This window comes from Acanthopagrus latus, chromosome 3 (assembly GCF_904848185.1).
Source record: "Acanthopagrus latus isolate v.2019 chromosome 3, fAcaLat1.1, whole genome shotgun sequence".
Taxonomy (NCBI): Eukaryota; Metazoa; Chordata; class Actinopteri; order Spariformes; family Sparidae; genus Acanthopagrus; species Acanthopagrus latus.
The window spans coordinates 15,554,711-15,567,171 of NC_051041.1; the positions used below are offsets into that span (position 1 = coordinate 15,554,711).

General features: G+C 39.1%; 1 protein-coding gene across 1 annotated transcript in view; it reads right to left on the reverse strand.

The window, feature by feature from the left end:
• Positions 1-1,519: 1,519 nt before the first annotated feature.
• LOC119014932 (thrombospondin type-1 domain-containing protein 7A-like) overlaps positions 1,520-12,461 on the reverse strand; it is a 133,610-nt gene continuing 122,668 nt past the window's right edge. The window contains exons 26-28 of the mRNA XM_037090385.1: positions 10,985-11,198; positions 9,818-9,905; positions 1,520-4,699 (exon numbers count right to left, since the gene is read on the reverse strand). Coding sequence (XP_036946280.1) covers positions 4,612-4,699; positions 9,818-9,905; positions 10,985-11,198 — 390 coding nt within the window. The 3' untranslated portion in view covers positions 1,520-4,611. The remainder of the gene's footprint in view (positions 4,700-9,817; positions 9,906-10,984; positions 11,199-12,461) is intronic.

Here is a 12,461-nt window from a genome sequence, read left to right on the forward strand (position 1 = left end):
ATGATAGTCAGGGCTGCTTTGGTCTTCAGGAAGTACTGTCAAAGCTTTGAGATGTGACTGTGGTAATTATACTGCTACAGTATGTATCCTTCCCAACAAAGATGCAATCCAGAGGTTGTAGCATGTCTCTGAAGAATGGAGTGGTTCCTCTCCTTGGTCGGGGTTGAGTCAATTTTGTGCAGGTGTCCAATTCCAAAGGGAGGCAAAACAGCCCCAGACTTCAATATTCCTACCACCATGTTTCACCTTGGGTTTGCAACGTTAGAGTCATATTCTTTCCTGTTCCTTTCCTTACATGTACCTGTCTGTACTGCTATAAATCCCTAACTTGAATTAACCAGTAAATAAGCCTTTATTTCCAGTCATTCACAGGGAAATTCTGGTATCTCTTTGCTTAGAATATGACTTCTGACACTTTTGCTTTGCTCTGTCGCCATGTTTCACACTATCACAATGCTATTTAATAGATAATTATCTACTGGAAACTTGAGGAACAGCTGTAAATATATATACATATGAGTGTTTGTGTGTGTGTGTGTGTGTGTGTGTGTGTGTGTGTGTGTGTGTGTGTGTGTGTGTGTGTGTGTGTGTGTGTGTGTGTGTCCATTAAACATTAAATTATCCAGCAAGCCATGTAAGATGCAAGCTTGTGGAGTCAAGCTCATAACAGCCTTGATGTGAGATGACCTAACATCTGCATACATAAACATATTTATTTTTTTCTTGTTTATCATATGGACTGATTTGTTTCTTTGTTAAAGGAGAACTTCAGTCGATTTAAACATGCAGCTTCATTGCTCAAGCTACCCTTGACTTGCGGGTACCGAAGACGTGCACACATTTAGTCCAACCATAACAGGGCTCCGTGAACTGAGAGTTAGCATTGACAGCTAACAGCATAGGGTCAGAACTTTACACTGTGTTTTAAGCATCTTAACATGCTCCAAATCTCACCCAAAAAGTCATACAACATCTGCAGACACCTTACAACACAGAACTGTAGCGTGTATGACTCAAAATGAATTAAAAAGTAGTTAAACAGTGTGTTTATGCAAGTTGCCACATATCGGTTTGTTGACATCCGTGTCCTGCAGTAGCTAGACCGAACTAGTCAATCCGTCATGAGATGTGGAGCATGTTAAGATGCTTAAAACACAGTGTAAAGTTCTGACCCCATGCTGTTAGCTGTCAATGCTAACTCTCCATTCACAGAGCCCTGTAGTGGTTGGACCAAATGTGTTCATGTCTTTGGTACTGGCAAGTCAAGGGTAGCTTGAGCAATGAAGCTGGAGTACCCAAGCGTGCACAGGAAGAACATGTGCACAGAAAGGCCCTCACTTAGCAGAGTAACATACCCTGCCCCAGCCAGGTCTGAAACCCAAGATGATGTAATTGTGAAGGCAACATCACTCACCACTGTGCACTGAGCCAAAGACTCATAACCTTCTATGGACTCCAAAAATGTCTACTGAGGCTTCCAAAAACCAAAACAACACGTTTAAATAGTTCCCTTGTTTATTATCAGCAATTAGTCAAATACATATAAATAAATAGTAGGAAAAAGACAGAATTCATCAGCGACTTTGTTTTTCACAATTTCATCAACGTCGCTTTTACCACTCCCCATTCACGTCTCCATTTTTTTTCTTTTTTGTTTGTTTTTGCTTAACATCTTGTGCAGTAAAAAAGGAAACACATTATGGTACATGAACAATAAATAAAAAAAAGAAATATGTAGCACTTTATTTACAACTCATATTCCAAGAAATATAAAATAAACATTCCGTTAACTTACTAGCAACAAACTCCACAGAATATTAAACTGCCATTCTCTGGCAATGATATGATGTCTCATAGTGATAAGTAATACAGTGTTCACTTTGGGTGACTGGACTTTCAGCTTAAATCAGGTAGAATTGTACAGTTTCAAAATAGTCCAATACAATTTTTCGCCCTGAACAGAATTTTCAATAAAAGAGAGGACTTTACCCCATCTTGGGACAATGAAAGTCAACCAGAGTGATATAGTTCATTAACGGCTGAACGCTCCTTAAGACAGGGAGACCACCACAGTTCTTCATTGACACTGTCTCTCAGGGTTACTTGACTGAAGAGGTTACTTAGAGGAATGTAATTTAACACTTTAACACTGAATAAAACCTGTAACTCCAACTGTTTTACTTTTCTGTAGCTGTGAACATGGAGGAATTTCCATCTGAAATATCTACAGAAAATTGATTCCGGGTGTACTACAGCATACATAAGACTGGATTTGAGGTCAGTTTAAGTTAATTAACTTAGGGTATCTCGTGAAGACCTGTGGGTTGGATAATAACAGATTAACAACTTTAATCTATAACTGCAGACTTTAGGGATTTCTGTAAAAGGAAAAAACAATATTCGCTAACATTTGGAACCAAAAACTTGATGGCGTTTAAAAGATAACCATCATCAAACTGGGTCTGTTGGGCATTCTAGGCTATCCTCAGCCCTGGGTTACACAATATTTCGCTGGGCCCATTTCACACATGCAGCTTTTAGCAACATGTTGATTTTCATAGACAAGAGTACAAACTCCGGGAGAAGAGTCAGCTAGCCCTTAGGCAAGGTCAGGGTTAGCCCATTTTGGAATGAACTAGGATCATGCCACTGTGAATGCTTCAACAGCCAGGGATTACCAGATCCCTTGACTGGGGCTAAGAGGGGAAATGGCCTTGGATAGTGCAGTGGAAAAAGCCCTATACAGTCCATCCGACTCACTAAACTCTTCACGCCAGGTTATACTAGAAAGAATAAGATCATCCTTTACAAATCAAAAGTGTTCCTAAATAACTGTTCACAAAATGGCCACAATCCCAAATGCATGAAAAGCTTAAATAAAAGCTGACCATCACAAGGAGGAGGAAGATGTGATATATTGGAATAACGGCACAGATTTTCAGCCTCTTTTGTAAGGCATTCATAGTGCTGTACTCTGTTATAGATATGAAAAGTGACAGCTGAGTAAAAAAAAAAAGAAAAAAAAGAAAGAAAGAAAGAAAGAAAAAGAAAAGAGAAAGAAAGGAGAGAGAAGTTTCTAACCTCTACACAGCTGACCAATCATCACCATAAATGGGTATGACTGTCAGATTGTTGGTTTGGGAAAGTTATGGAAATGGTTGGAAACATACTCCCAAATTGGAAACGAATTAGGGGAGGGGGTTTATGAAAGGGTTTGAACCATCCAACAAGCACTTCCGATAGGTGCCCTTAAAGGTGGAGGAAGATGTTGATTGTTCAGCCTCAGCCCCAGACCTGGAAATGAGACTCAACCATAAACATAGTATGCTTAAAATTTTGTGCTTGTAAGATTGTCAAGCAGTGTCTAACACCCCCCTTTGCGATGTCAGACTTGGAAAAACTGTGTCTCACTATTTCTGTGACTTTCCAAAACTGACAATCCAACAGGCACCCCAACTTTATCCAGCCTTTGGCCAGTTGTGTGGACATTTAAGCTTTAAAGACATGCAAAACAATGAGGATTTGTTAAGGAGGCAGTGGGATGCAGCCAGGAAGAGGCTATGATGGGTATTTTAGCTGACTTTATGCATCTGAATAACTTGTAACCAAGAGTGAATGTTAAATCATCTTCCATCTTCTGTTTTCACTTTTCTTCTTCTCATATCCCAGCCAAAAGTGTTCATAATGGAAGGGTTTTTTTATGTTATCTCCTGAAGTCTGAGTTGATGATGGTGTGTATCAATAATTTACAAAAGTAAAAGATCATGATTTTAAGCCACAGTCAGACATCGTAAATAAACTCAGGCAGAGTTTGGGACGCATACCTGAACATACTAGAAAGGTTAAGTTGAGCCCACAGAAAAAGTCTTATTTACATTGCGTCCCATCATAGAGCACAGAAGAGGTAATAGAAGAAAAATATTAACAAACATTGGTGAGTTCTGTTTGCAAAAAAAGTCTACTTTTTTACATTTCTAGCACAAGACTGTACACCATCTTGTATTTAGAGAGAGGCAGTTTCCTATGGCAAAGCTAGACGTAAGTACATATCATGCTGCACTAATATAGTGCAAAATTATGCCTGAAAAATCAAAGGGAAAGGCAGGCAGAAGTGATGGTGGCTCTTGAAATTATTTTTATCTATTTTCTTCTCTGGCCTTATCTGTTCTTGCAATCCCATTCAACAGTCACAAAATTAATTAAAAAAAAAAAAAAGACCATTAAGATTTGTGCTTTTAGAGCAAAATCTCTATTTTTGGGTGAACCTCTCCAATGACTGGTTTCAATGTTTCTGGCAGTAGTAGATGGCAGAGAAGCAAAGGCAGACTTCCAGAAGTGGGTAAAGAATTCATGAAGGCTCTCGTGAAGCAAAGTATGAAAATGGAAAGTAAAAAAAGAGAACGGGAACATCAAGGCTGCTAATGACATGGATTCAGTGTCTTCATCTTTGAGGTTTCTCTTTCTGTCAGAAATCATCTTCCCAGGGTGTCCACCTGGAGGTTGAACAATGCCCAGCGGCAGCCCTGACATCATGTGGTTTCCATACAAAAACCCTGGGTGTCCTGCAGTAGGACGAATGTCTGTAGGTCAGTGTGGTCAGCGGGAAGACTTCTACATGTCAGCATCTCCATCGTAGGCCAGAGTTAAAGGCTTCAGTCTGTTGTTCATCTGCCGCCGCTGCGGCCTCTTTGGCTTTTTGCTGCAGAACAAACAAACAAACAACAGGGTAAGAATGTTAGCGAATCTGGTCGCGAGTGTTTAAACGTAGTTTTCCTTTAACCTTTGTTAAAGGATTAAAGATGGAAACATCCTGGGTCAAGATGTTTTCACATTCCCTTACTTTTCTCAGTAAACACCACTCCAAATCACATCCGATAACTAATTTGGAATATTCAATGTAATTTTACCTTCCCGACGGCAAGTTCATTTTCTGTCATTTCATTAAGGTACGATGGTCAGATATGAACAAGTCCTACCAACTTGACAACAAAATATGTTGAAGATTCAGTCAGTCAAGAATCAGTCATCCAGATCATGGTAATTCAACTAGACCTGTTTCAATTTAATGAAGACGTTTCACCCCTCACCATCTTCAAGATACTGAAACAAGTCCAATAGCCTACAATACACTGTAGCAGAAAACATATGTTGTTTGTCTCCCCAGAATACTCAGATGAGTGTTTTTATAGTCTTGCAACACAACAGTTTAAGTTCAGGAGCAAAACCTAGTTAATTGGGTTCACAAATAAGAAACGTTGTCATGGTAACGGACAGAGAACAGTCCCTGTTAGGTTAATATAAATATAGCTTGTTGAAGGCAAAACTAGGACACAATAAAACTGTATATCGGGTGACAGTAGCTTAGGTAGAGCACGTCATCTAATAATCGGAAGGTCTTTGGTTTGAATCCCAGCTCCCCCTAGCTGCATGTCGAAGTGTCCTTGAGCAAGATACTGAACCTAATACTGAACCTTGCATGGCAGCCTTCATCATCAGTGTATGAATGACTGTGTGTGAATGGGTGAATCTAACAAGTGTTGTAAAGCGTTTTGAGCAGTCAATAGACTGGATAAGCACTATAGAGAAGTCCATTTACCATTTGCCATATTAAAGCTGTTCTGACACTGCTGTTCTCACACACCTATTCCAGCAGTTACTAATACTATCAACATACTTGGTCTTGCTTGATAATTCCAAATCAAAGGTTTGTTCTTTCATGAAGCAAACACTAGTAAAGCAAGCATACATTGCAGTGCCATTGCTAGAGCTGTATTTCTTTGGACTGCAGGGTAAACAAACAGGTGTGGCAAGAAGTTTGATTTAAACCAAGGGCCATTTTGCTGGAAGGAGACACAACCCTGTGCCATATTGACATTATACATATGTATACACATATGTATGCCTGCTACAAGAACTTTTTTAAGTAATTTGATTTACTTTCTGTTATTTTATTATGTCTTATTTACTTATCAAATTATTTTTGTTATTATCATATTAATTTACCTAATGTCTTGCAGAATACATCACCCTATTAAGAGGGAAATTGTGCGTCAATGTGAGCCTTAATCCATTAAGATTTATGTTCTCTGTTTCTATCTTAATGTCACATATTGAAAGTGATGATGATCAAATAAGGAAGAGGGAAACATCAGTAATCGTCTGGGGTAGCTGATACTTGTAGTTGCACAAACCACATAAAGAAATGTTTTTAAGCACTTGGAGGCAATGGTTTCATCGGAGAACAGGCACAATTGTAGCAATGTTTTTTTTTTTTTTTCCTCAAACTATGGCTATGGAAAGATACTCTTACTCATATCCTAATTAAGCATTTAGCTAGGCACAAAAATACAATTGAACATAATTTAAACACTGGATGTCTGGAAATACATGTTCAACATCAACATGTATCACCTTTGGCCTTGTGCCCTTCTAGTTATCTATTGTTCAGATTTGTTGAAAAACTGCTTATATACTGTAAACATGGCAGCTTCATGAGGTTTACATACAGTATACTGCATCAGACTTTAAAATGTGGCCAGTTGGCAACATTTTACATTATTTTCAACAATGTTTTCTTCTCCTGCTGGAACCAATGACGACAGCCGTGAAAGAAAATTAGTCTAGTGAAATTAAATGTTCATATATGACCATAAGATGGCAGCAGAGGACAGAAAAAAAAAACAAAAAAACCATCATGACTTGCCTAGAAGACTGCCCTGTGTATCCCAAGGTTTTAACAGTGAGAAACTCTTACGCACCGATCTTTGACCGACACATCTTTTCTGCTGAGTTTAGTTTATACCACTTGGTAGACTTCTGGTGGGTATTTAACTGGCCCCCTTTAGAGTCAATAGGATTTAAACCAACAAAATACATTCTAACACAAACTCTCTTTCATTTTGCCACCTTAAGTCTATCGCGGCAGTAGTGCACATATAACCAACATAGCAATAACAACAGTTTTCAGTTAAGGATTCGTCTGCCTGCTGCTTTTAAAGCTTTTGCTGCCAGACAAAGATTACAATTTGTGAGTAAACACTGGGTGTACTGAATGTATTTTCCTTAATTGTTAATGCGAATGATGCATTTATGTACTAACAAATTACTAATGTGGACCGAATGCCAGACATTAGTAGCTTTAGCCCTATTAATATTTAAAAGAATAGGTCAATGTTCTGGAATATTAGCCTATTTGCTCATGAGCAAACCTCTAAAATGTAGTCTGCACATCTCACCTCCAGGAAGTAATCCACTGAAATGAGTTAACAGGCACTGGAGGTGTCTGGGCACATATGAATATCAGGCACAGGATGAGTTACAAGGGTGTGAGGTGAGGCCCTGACTAAGTGATGAGAGTTTCAAAGTGATGTGGTGTGGCTGGCTGTGGCTGCTGCTGCTCTGGCTGTTGTGATCCTGGAGGTTGTTCAAGCAGAGTCTCATATTCCTGCTGCTGCTCCTGCTGTTGCTGCTGTTGTTGGACTTGGCTGTGCCGCTGTAACTCTTCTTGCTCTAGTTTCTGGCAGGCAGGACAGATGTAAGGCATAGTGTAGCTGTTTGGGTCCATCCAGTAAACCCCATCCGATGGGGCCTTAGATCTCGACTTGCAGCAAAAGCAACAACCATAGTAACTGAGCACGGGGTGTGAGGGTGGAGGTGGAGACAAGAAAAAAACAAGAAATGATGGTGACAAACAATGAGGAAACTCAAAGAAAAATAAAGAATGATGTGAAATGAATTAACACAAGCAGTGATGTAATGGAGGTCACATTCAGGTTAAATCCACCATAAGGAGCCGGCATAGTTTGCCACATTTTTGTGCTGACACAGATATTCATATATTCAGGGGTTGGACAGAAATATTAAATAACTAAATTAGATCTGATGAAAGGAAAACTGAAAGCTGAAAGGATTACTGTGCGCTGGAATTCCTGATTGGATAAAACAACTTGCCTACCGCTACATTGCCTCCTAAACCAAAACCATGACTCTTGACCAACTCTCTGAAAACAGTGTATCCCACCATTGTTATGGCCTCATCTGGGGTCCTCTCTCTGAGTCAAGTCTCACAGAAACACAAAATGGAACAATATATCTCTATGTAACCATCCAACTGAGGAGGTTGTCCATCTTATTTACCCGAGAGGCTTCATGTTGTATCTATAAATTTCTTTAGGTTCAGTTTCAATTTTATCCTACACCTATGCTGTGCGCATGGTTTCATTTGGTATAGGCACAAAATCCACGTGGGGAGGGTTGGGAAAAGAATATGCCTTTAAATACTACTGCACCACCATAGCTGTGCATGTCCCAACTTCTGATCAATAACTTTTTTGTCACCACAAATGAGGTGCCGTGCTTAGAAATGTTAAAATGTTGTCTTGAACTGTGGTCACTGGCCTACCAGTGTTGTTGTGGCAGTCTTCTCCAAATACCTGAAGTTAGAAATGCTCAATTCCATTTTTTTCCCTGTCAGCTCTCAATTATAACTGTTATAAACTGGCAAGCAGGACACATATGAACTTTGATTGCATTTCCATGGAGTAATAATTATACATTTTCATCCTTAAGCTGTAGAACTCTACTGCACTCGGTAATCGGCTTGTCGGGCTTCCCCACAAAAGGAAGCTGCTAGAGTGGTGAGTTGTGTTCACTTTACAATAGAAATCCAGCTAAGCTAGCAGATGTTTGATGCCTCAAACTATGTGCTGGGACCCTATTTGTACTGTTGCTGAAGTTTGGTGCTGTTCTGAGAATTATTTGTGGCTATGAGTGGCTTTTGGATGGCGGTTTCATCTCGGAGGCATAGACTGCAATATATTATTATCGTGTGGTCTTTTCTGAGGTTGCTAAAACTACGTAAGCTATCGGTCTTCAAACTTGATCTCTCGAGGGGGTGTCTTACTTGGTGTCATGGTGTGTTAGACCATGGATTAAATTTACACCGGAATATCCCTTTAAGAAATAATTGCAAACATTTTATCCTGGTGACTGAGCTGAGGAGTGTGGTTTATAAACCTGCAACCTGTGTTAAAGGGCTTATTAATTTGCTTCCGCTTAAGGAGAATAGGTTTGGAATCACACATAATGTAGTGGACCCTCCAAATGAATGTGCGAGATTACAGTTAAGACAGGGTGTTTGATGAGAAACAGTGAATGAAAACATAACTTTGTTTGTCTACAACAGAACTCCATTGGTCACATTGTTAGGGGTGACGTCAAAATCAGTATAATAGAGGCAAAGACAAACTCTCAGTTAATAACATCAATTTTACAACATGAAGTCCCAAGTTCACAGATGGGTAATCCCGGTGATCTCACTTTGACACCATCAGTGGCAGTCTGTCAGACTTGCAAGCCCCACTAGAACAATAAAATAATGTATACAACTGTTTAAAGAAGCCATGTACTCTAGACACTTCTCATTATGATGAATAAACTGATGTGTATGAGTAAAATTTGTGAAAAAATAATAAAAATCAGCTGTAGTAACTGACAAATTGGCTTACTACATTTAATGAAGTCAAATCTATAATTGCATCTTGGTCAAATTTTTAACATTTTTTTTTTCCTCAGTTCAACTATACTTATATCCGCTGTAATTTGTCATTTATATTTTTGAAAGGTCCTTCACTTTATCAATATTAATCCGTCCTTACACTGTATCTTAGAGGCAGAGCCTTGGCCATGGTGTGTTTTAAAAGATTTCCTTGTCACTATGATCTCCATTACTTCACTGAATGAATGAAGGACATGAATGCGATGCGATGACAGAAACAAAACACACGGCAGGAACATCCAGTAATAACATGTAAGTTACCATGCTAAGTATGTCATGGAGATTATAAAGACGAGTAGAACGAATGCTCCTGCTGCTACTCCATACACCCAGGTCTTCAGCTTCCCATCTGCACAGAGAAGCACACAACACACACTTACTATCAATACACTTTTACACATTGTAAGGAGAAAAGAAGAGATCTGAGTTATACACATAAACATTGGGTGAAAATCAGACACATTTCTCCGCCACACTTCCATGGTGAGGAAATACCAGTTGGTCACTGAATCATTAATGGAAAACATAGAGCCCTTAACACCAGTGTACAGTACAGAATGGAAGAAGGAGTTCAGTTTAAAATGTGTGACCGCAACAAATCCTTTTTTCTGCCTAATGTCTTCTACTTTTCTGTTCTGTCTGCTGCTCTTCCCAATTCCTGCCTTCACCGCTTGCTCTTTCTTTCCCTTATTTCTTTACTCCTGTTTCTTCCTTCCTCTATTACCTACTTTTAAAATTCACCAACTTTCAAGGATTTCAAGGACCCATGGTAATCATGTCCTACCGTTCTCCCTGTTTTCTTTATTGATGTTTTGCTGTCTCGTCCCCTTTTTGGCTTTCCTTAATTCCCAAATAATGCTGTTTTTCCTTTGTCATTGTTCTTCTGTGTCCGCCTCCATCCCCCCATCTTCCTTTTTCTTTAAAGGTTTCCTATTGATGTGCCCTTATCCCTTTATTCCTTTGCTTGCCATCATGTCTTGCATTTATCCCATGTGGATACAATAAAAAAAAATGTAAATATCATGTGAGTACATCAACTTCATTAAATATGCTAACTGGAGTGCTGTATATAGAAATAAGTAATAATATAATGATAGAGAATGCACGTTTTGTATTTTATCATCAATCAAAATTGAAATCCTTCTGCCCTTCCTTTTTCCTTCCCTCTCTTCTTTCTGTCATAGGATATACTTCATCAACTCTGTTGATTAACACCCCTCTTTCCAATCCTCCTTATTTCACTTCATAAGCAATAATTTTGTGCTCTCAGCAATCACACAGATTTCCTCCAAAATATACACCCTTCTAGTTTGATCATATTTTAATTTTGGTACATCATACTGATACTGGTTTGGTATGTGTCTTACAAATCCACAGTCATCATGGCAGTCACTAAGAAAAAGCTGTCAGATGTCACAGACTATTCACCTGGGCCGAAGGGTTGCAGGAACCAGGTGCGTCCCGCCCTTCCAGGCGAGCTGGCTTCAGGCTGTATGGGGCTGAAAGCTCGAATGGTTTTGACATCTGCCTTGTTGTCGCCTGCTGTTGGGATCTCCAGCACCGGGATGACCGTGCACTGATCCAGCAGGCCGTCAGATGTCATCACCTCAGTATAGCCCTCCTCGCAGCCACACACTCCCGCCTAACACAGGAAATAGAAAAAAAGATTAAACACATTGACAGGGACAAATCAGCGTTATACTTATTCTTGAAGACACTTAAACTTTTTGTAAAACTTTTCAGCTTGGTATGTTTAAAAGATTAAGGCCGTAGATTAAATATCTTTGGCTAGGAAAGCAGCTATACAGATTTGTCACTAGTTGTGTTAGTCTATGTGATGTGAGTCTAAATAAAATGTGAATATGCCCTTCTTGAACTTCATTTGATTCATTACAATTCATCCTGAGGGGAACATGTAAATATGTGCTAAATCTCATGGCTATCTATTCAATAGTTATTGAGACATCAATCCGAAGCATGGTGGACTGAATAACTGTAAAACACTAACATCCCTACAACCACAATGCCCAGTGGCGACTAGCAAAACGCAGGGTTTTCATCGTGACCACTAAAGTCTTGTGCAACCTGAATGATGGTCTGTGAAAAAATACGAACAAAACATGAAGAAGAAACCAAGACACATAGGGTAAATAAACAAGAACGGATGAAGAGAAACCACAGGGGGGAAGAGAAGATTACGATGAAAATCTTAAGTAACTTGTTGACGATCAGTCAGCTCTGGATCGTGTAAACCTCCGATGATTATCATCTGTAAATCTTCCTCCTCCTGCTTTAAAATCAATTAATCAATCTTTTCAGAACAATGAAGAAGGATTTGAGCAATCCTTTACAGTCTAGCACTGACTGTAAGACTTTCAAAGGGTCCAAAGTATAAGTCTCTGCTTAAGGCCTGTGACGATGTCTGTTTGGGTTGACTGTCCTCAACTGCCTTTCCAAATGGCTCTCTATTTTGAAAAGGAATAAACGTACATTGTCTTTCAAGAGGTTTTACATAGCTCCATATTAGACCTCTTTTAATGGAACTGGCATGGATTCTGTGCCAACTCAAGGTCTAATGTCTCAAATCTAAAGAAATTCATGAAGAAATCATCCCAAAAGTCATTATTGCCATATTGGTTTTGTTTCAGGGCCAGCATTGCAACTAACAAATGTCATGCTGCTATGATATCAAAGCCTTGCAAATCACATTGGTGTTGTTTCTGGAAAATCATAATTAATGTTGCTCCAGGACTATCATTCCAAGTTTCAAAACTGGGAGAAATTCAATTTCTGGTGCACACTGTTGTGACTGAAAGAGTTAAGTATATACCTCACACTCAGGAGACTGGGGTTTGTGTCCTATTTGAAACATATTGTTTAACTCTTCATGTATTATTTTTGTACT